Source organism: Phocoena sinus, chromosome 5 (genome assembly GCF_008692025.1).
Source record: "Phocoena sinus isolate mPhoSin1 chromosome 5, mPhoSin1.pri, whole genome shotgun sequence".
In the NCBI taxonomy this organism is placed as follows: Eukaryota; Metazoa; Chordata; class Mammalia; order Artiodactyla; family Phocoenidae; genus Phocoena; species Phocoena sinus.
In genome coordinates, this window is record NC_045767.1 from 37,026,731 (window position 1) to 37,033,352 (window position 6,622).

At 46.4% G+C, this 6,622-nt stretch overlaps 1 protein-coding gene across 3 annotated transcripts in view; it reads left to right on the top strand.

Annotated features, from left to right (window-relative positions):
- The window catches only part of EVC2 (EvC ciliary complex subunit 2), a 145,843-nt gene extending 139,748 nt beyond the window's left edge, over positions 1-6,095 (top strand). For 2 of the 3 annotated variants that reach the window (XM_032632680.1, XM_032632679.1), the window contains 2 exons: positions 631-732; positions 3,276-6,095. In XM_032632680.1, coding sequence (XP_032488571.1) covers positions 631-732; positions 3,276-3,546 — 373 coding nt within the window. In that variant the 3' untranslated portion in view covers positions 3,547-6,095. The remainder of the gene's footprint in view (positions 1-630; positions 733-3,275) is intronic. The other variant, XM_032632678.1, reaches the window with a different exon arrangement.
- The last annotated feature ends 527 nt before the right edge of the window (positions 6,096-6,622 follow it).

Below are 6,622 nucleotides of genomic sequence, written 5' to 3' on the forward strand. Positions count from 1 at the left end.
ACACCTCCCCACCCCCTATTCCTTATACACTGTCCCTTCTTCGGTCGAGAATCACACTCCTTCACGTGGCATGAGGACTCCCTGCCTCACCCACCTTCCAAGCTTCCACTGTGCCTTCTCAACCTTCTTATTCATGTATTCATGAACACTCACTGAGATCCTAGTATGTCGACTGTCTTAGGCACTGGTGCACGTGGGAGAGTAAGGGACAGTCCTGCTGCATGGGGTGTCCGCTCCGGTGGGGGAGGTGGACTGCACACAAGCCAAGGCAGAGAGCCCATTCCTTCTCGAATGCACCATGCGTTCCCTGCTGAGATACCAAGATTCAGCTCAAGTGTCCCGCATCTCGGCAGCCTTCCTTTATCTGACTGATGTCACCTGGGACCTGTCTGTGACCCGTGGATTGGGAACCCCTTGCGGCAGAGACCGTGTCTTGACTCGGCCAGAAAAGATGCTTGATCAGTGTTCACAGAGTGAGTGAGAGAACAAACGTGAAAACTCTCAGGGTTTCTCATGTCAGCCAAAGGTCACACTGAGGGAAGGAGTCCCCACAGTGCTTTTTAAGATGTTGCATCGCTTGAAGATTCTGTTCTTTTTGAAAATATAAGAACGCTCCCTTCTTGCCCTCAGGAAACATCAGGGCTGGTGGCAAGCCTTTGAGAGCAAACTTCGAGGAGAACTGATAAGCAGAGGATTAGAAAAGATGCTCTGGGCTCACAAGAGGAAAGAGAGGTAATGAGGGCATCTGCTCAGGTGGGCTGAGGAGGGCAACCAGGCTGCCTGTGAACTGGGAAGGGGAGGCGGAGGGGACCACAAAGGGAGGGTTACTACAAACATGTCAACATTCCTTCCCTAAAGACCGCAGTCTTTATTCAAAGTGGGCTTAGTTTGAAGTGAAGTAAGCAGAGAAAGACAGATATCATATGATACCACTTATAAGTGGAATTTTAAAAGTCATACAGATGAACTTATTTACAAAACAGAAATAGACTCACAGACATAGAATACAAACTTACGGTTACCAAAGGGGATAGTGGGGGCAGGGTGGGGAGGGATAAATTAGGAGTATGGGATTAACAGATACAAACTACTAGATATAAAATAGATAAACAACAAGGATTTACTATATAGCACGGGGAACTATATTCAATAGCTTGTAATAACCTAAAATGGAAAAGGTGCACTTTGCTGTACACCTGAAACGAACACAATATTGTAAATCAACTATACTTCAATTGAAAAAAAAAATGCAAAGTGCGCTTAGTTTATGAGCTGAAGATAGCCACCAGCTATCAGTGGGAGAATGTTCTGTCATTTATTAGCATTTTAATTGCAGTATTTATTTTAACTAAGGGCTCTTTTTAAATGGAATCTCATTAGAAGGAGAATAATTCCTTATAAATGTTCAGACTTTATAGTTTACAAAGCCCTCTCTCGCCTTGCTGCACTGAGCTTCCCCACTTTCTGGAAAGTGGGGGAAATGCCACGGCCACGCCTCACCAGCTCAGGGAGGTCAGAGGAAGAGACCCCATGCCTGCAGCTGTTAAAAGTGACCGTGGGATTTAGGGCCATGTAACCAACCCCTTTATTTCCCTGAACTTCCGGGCCAGCGCTCTTCTCACTCTCTTGAGTGCCTTCTCTTTCAGCTGTGGTGATTGCACACCTGGAGAGCAGAGGAAAGTTAGAGGCAGCGCGGTTTTAGGGTGCTACGAACAACAGACCAAGGGTCTCGCGTGTTTCCCGCTAGAGATTCGGAAAAAGGGTAACATGAGTCACAAGAGTTACGTTAGACCGTTTAACATAAAAGGTTAAAATGTGATAACCAGGGGCTTCCCTGGTGGCGCAGTGGTTGAGAGTCCGCCTACCGATGCAGGGGACACGGGTTCGTGCCCTGGTCCGGGAAGATCCCACATGCCGCGGAGCGGCTGGGCCCGTGAGCCGTGGCCGCTGAGCCTGCGCGTCCGGAGCCTGTGCTCCGCAACGGGAGAGGCCACAACAGTGAGAGGCCCGTGTACCGCAAAAAAAAAAAAAAAAAAAAAAAAATGTGATAACCAAAGTGTGCTCTGGAAACAGAGGATGTCCAAGAGAAGTGTCCTGCCCCTTCCATAATTTCTCAGGGCTCCGGTGAAGCCGCAGAGACAAGCTTCCCAAATAGTCCATGAATAAAAATCTGGGAGCCATTGATAATGGGCCAGGTATCAGAATTTAGTCCCAGAGAAATTAGAACCGGATATTGAGCCCAAACCAAGAAAATTCAATTCAAGCTGTATACTGTAAAGCGCTCCACTAAGGAACGGAAGTCAGTTGTTCTAGATTAGCATGGGGATGGGGCTGCTGGATGCCTTCCTGGGCTGCACTGACACAAGTGGGCGAGTACAGATCAGGAGAACCCTGGCGCCACTGTCTCGGATCACTGTACTCGCCTTTTTGCCTTGAGATGCTGTGTACAATGGTGGGAGGAGGAGAGACTGTGAATCAGTCCGAGTTGCCTTTGAGTCCTTGCTCAGAGCATGCAGCTGCCAGGGCAGGAGTTCGTGCTGAGGGGGATGGAGCCTCATTAGCCACGCCTGTTCAGGAAGGGCCCACGAGCCTACCAGTGGCCTCCAGTAGGTCGACTCCCAGTGACATGGCCTCGTCCTGCACCGCTTGGGCAAGGACCCTGTGGCTTTCAGGTTGTAGAGCGCTCTCAGGAGGAGTCAGAACCATTATCAAGAGCAACCAGGATTTAGGGACTGGACTGCTTATGGGCAGGGTTCCAGCAGTCCTTTTACAGGATATTCTCAAAGTGTGTTGCTCTGTCCTATTTCAAACACATTTTACCTAACTTCTAACTTGCTTTATAATCAGGTTTTATCAGCCTGCTTTTAGTGTGAAGCCCACAGGCAGGGGTGTCCTAGGAAATGTCTCACAATTGTTCCGGGGGGAGATGGGAGCTCTGATTTGTAGCACTTAGTTTCCGTGGTGTGAAACACTCCCACCATGGCTGATTCCGTGCTGACAATATGATGACCACAGGCTCACAAAACTCCACAAAAGTGAACAGTCATGAGTTGGTGAGAGCTGTCTGCAGCCACCGCTGCTACAGGCTTCAGCTAATCTCGGGGGCAACCTGGCAACCACAGGGCAAAACCTTTCTTTAAAAGACACTTGAAAAAAAAAAAAGACACTTGATTGGGGCCCTAGGGACAAAAGGGGGTTTTCCTAGAGAACTCTTTCAGGACACGGGAGAGTCAGTTGCCAAAAACGTCGTATCTGATCTTCTGTTCTTTCTTTAGCATATTAAAGAAGACGTGTCCCCCTCTCAGAGAGAGGGTGATATTCTCTGGAAAAGGAAGTTGGCCACACCTGTCACTGGAGTCCATTGGTGAACTGGCTCCGGTGCCCATTGTAGGGGCAGAAACCATTGATTTATTAAACACTGGCGAAAAGCTCTTTATCTTCAGAAATCCAAAGGAGCCGGAGATCTCACTGCACCTTCCTCCCAGGAAAAAGAAGAAGAACTTTCTGAATGCCAAAAAGGCCACTTGGGCCTTGGGCATGAACTAGCCCAAAGGAAAGCTCCAGGGAGTCTGAAGACAGAAAGATTTGTTTTCTCCTGCCCACATGAGTGTGTGTATGTGTTTATAATGTACAACTTGCAGGTAGTAACTGCACTTGCAGAGGACAGATACATCCACTCTCCCTCCCTCACCATGACTTTCATGGGCTCAGTTTAGTCTGGTCCCATGAATTCCCAGATGGCCCATTTCCCTTCAGCATCGCAAGGGACATGAAGAGACAGGGGACCAGCCCGTGAACCCTCATTGCTTTCAGTCCCACCTTGCTGAAGGTCTAGAGGAGCCCCGGGCCCCTAATTCACATCCCCGCAACACCTGGCTGAAGAGTGGGCTGTATGTTGAAGGCAAGCCTCTCTCTTCTCTCACATTGTGTGTTTGTTACATATTCTATTTTCATCAAGGGAGCTTTTGAAAGAAGAGCATTTTCCCTAAAGCTCTTCTCAAGGGAACTCGTCTTTGCTTTCTGTAGGAACCATTTATTTTTAATCCCTTCTTGGGTTTTGGCCATCACGTTGTGATGTTCAATGGAAATTTGCCCTCCGTCTTTCCAGGGGACAGAAGATGTGCCAGCCACTGGGCGATACCATATCCAACTCAAATCAGGAAACTCAGAGGCTTAAGGAGGTGAGGGGATTTAGGCAAGATGATAAAGCCACTAAGTAACAAAGCCAGGACTCACTGAACTCTTTACGGCCCCAAACCCTTGTCCCTTCTCCTGGACTTGGTAAATGGACACATACCTGCCCTCAGGTGTTTGCCAGCAAACTGACTGCGCACAGGTCCTCGTGTTGCACAAAGTGCTTTCCTGCGCCCTGACCCTCTCCATCCTCACAGTGTGGTTGGATCATTATATGAGCTTTTCTGAGAACCAGGCAAAGAATACAATTATAATGGGTCTTTCCTAAGCGTGGGAAATGATTAGGCAGGGAATCCTGTCACCAACGAGAAGAAAAGGGATTCTGATGAAACGTCTCTTACGTGAGAGTTGCTTCTAGACCCTTACAGCTACTTGAACCCACTTTTTTTTTTTTTATATACAGCAGGTTCTTATTAGTTATCTATTTTATACATATCAGTGTATACATGTCAATCCCACTCTCCCAATTCATCCCACCACCGCCACCACCCCCCGCCACTTTCCCCCCTCGGTGTCCATACGTTTGTTCTCTACATCTGTGTCTCAATTTCTGCCCTGCAAACCAATTCATCTGTACCATTTTTCTAGGTTCCACATATATGTGTTAATATACGATATTTGTTTTTCTTTTTCTGACTCACTTCACTCTGTATGACAGTCTCTAGATCCATCCACATCTCTACAAATGACCCAACTTCGTTCCTTTTTATTGAACCCACTTCTTAATCCTTGACAATACCCAGCAGATGAGGATCACTACTCCCATTTTACAGCCAAGGAAACTGAGACTCAGAAAGTTTAAGTAACTCGCCTGTGATCACACCATGTGTAAGGGAGGAGTCCTCACTTTGAACCCAAGTCTCCTAGCTTTCAAACCCTTACCTGCCATGAGACATCGCATTGCCTTTGGTAACCCGAAGGCCAAGTCTTGTTTGCAGTTTCCCATCAGCATGCGTGCAGCATGGTGATCAGGGATCTTTGCCTGGGGTTGCACTTCTTCCAGGGGGCAGCTGTGTACCATCATAGTGGCTGCCAGTTGGCCATATCTCTGCATTAGCAGATATGCACAAGTACGCAGTCCAAATGCAGGGGAGAAGAGTGGATGGGGTCAGTTTTCCCATCAGAAGCTCAAGTGAGAAGAGAGAGGAGAGAAAGAGCAGTGATTTTCACACAGGATAGTGGAGTGGAAAACGCATGGTCTTTGGCGTAAGCCTACTTAAGTTCAGATCCTGCTATGTTACTCGTGAGCTGTGTGTCCTGTGGAAGTCACCTGACCTTTCAGAGCCTCGTATTCTTCATCAACAAAAGGATGACGAGAATCCCTTGTTATGAAGATTAGATGAAACTGGATCAGTAAAGTGTTTGGTGGTGGTGTGTACCTGCCACATCTATGTCCTTCTGTATTTCTTGAAGGTGACCCATCTGCCTTTCTAATAATTTCCTGATTCTAGGACTCTGCTAGAATTATGCATGGTTGAAAATAGATTGCACATAGGATTCGAAAAAATAGGTCAAATTTATGGGCTGACGGCTGATTGAATAGATTATTAGCAACAACAGGAGGTGCTCAAACTATTCAAAATAGAGCATTTGAACCTAACAATAACTCCTTATGTTAATAGACAAAGACTAGCTATTGATTTAATTTCTCTAAACTCACTGCATGAGAAACACGAAGATGTGATAGGGAAATCTTGTGCTCCTGGAATCAGGTAGCTCAGGTTTAAATCCTGGCTCTACAACTTTTAAGCAAGTCACTTTACCACTCTGAACCTTAGTCTCCTCATCTGTAAAACAGGGGTCCTAATACCTACCTTAGGGTAGGGATGTCACAAAGAGTGAAGATGTTGGATATTATATAAAATGTTGGTGTTCAATAAAAGGTTGATATACAATAAATGTAGCTTATTTATTATGTTTTTACATACTCATAACATTGAGCTTTGCGGTTCCTTTCATTCCTGTTTTCACCCTACATGAAGACAGTGACCCTTCTAGAAGGGCTGTACCTGCCACAATACATGGAAGCCTATTCATAAGAGAGAAGCTCCAGGGAACTTGAATTGAGAGGACTTGATTTCAAGATGGGGCTCCATTACTTACAAGTTGGGAGAATTTGAGAAAATTGCTAACCTCTCTGAGGCTCAGTGTCCCATGGATCATGTCTTCTAAGAGTTCAGTCTAGTTAAGTGGACAGACACAAAAATAAATCACTGTTAAGCACAAGGGATAAAATAGAGTTCTGAAAACCATGCTGTGGGAATTTGGGAGTGAGATGCAACCTGACTGGGGATATTTGGGAACAGCTTTAAGCTTTTGACCTCAAATCTTTATCTCCAGACTGGACTTCCTCTTGGGCTCCAGACACATTTGTCACAGATGCCTGCCCAACCCTGAACCCATTGGCTTCCTATGAAACCTGTTCGGG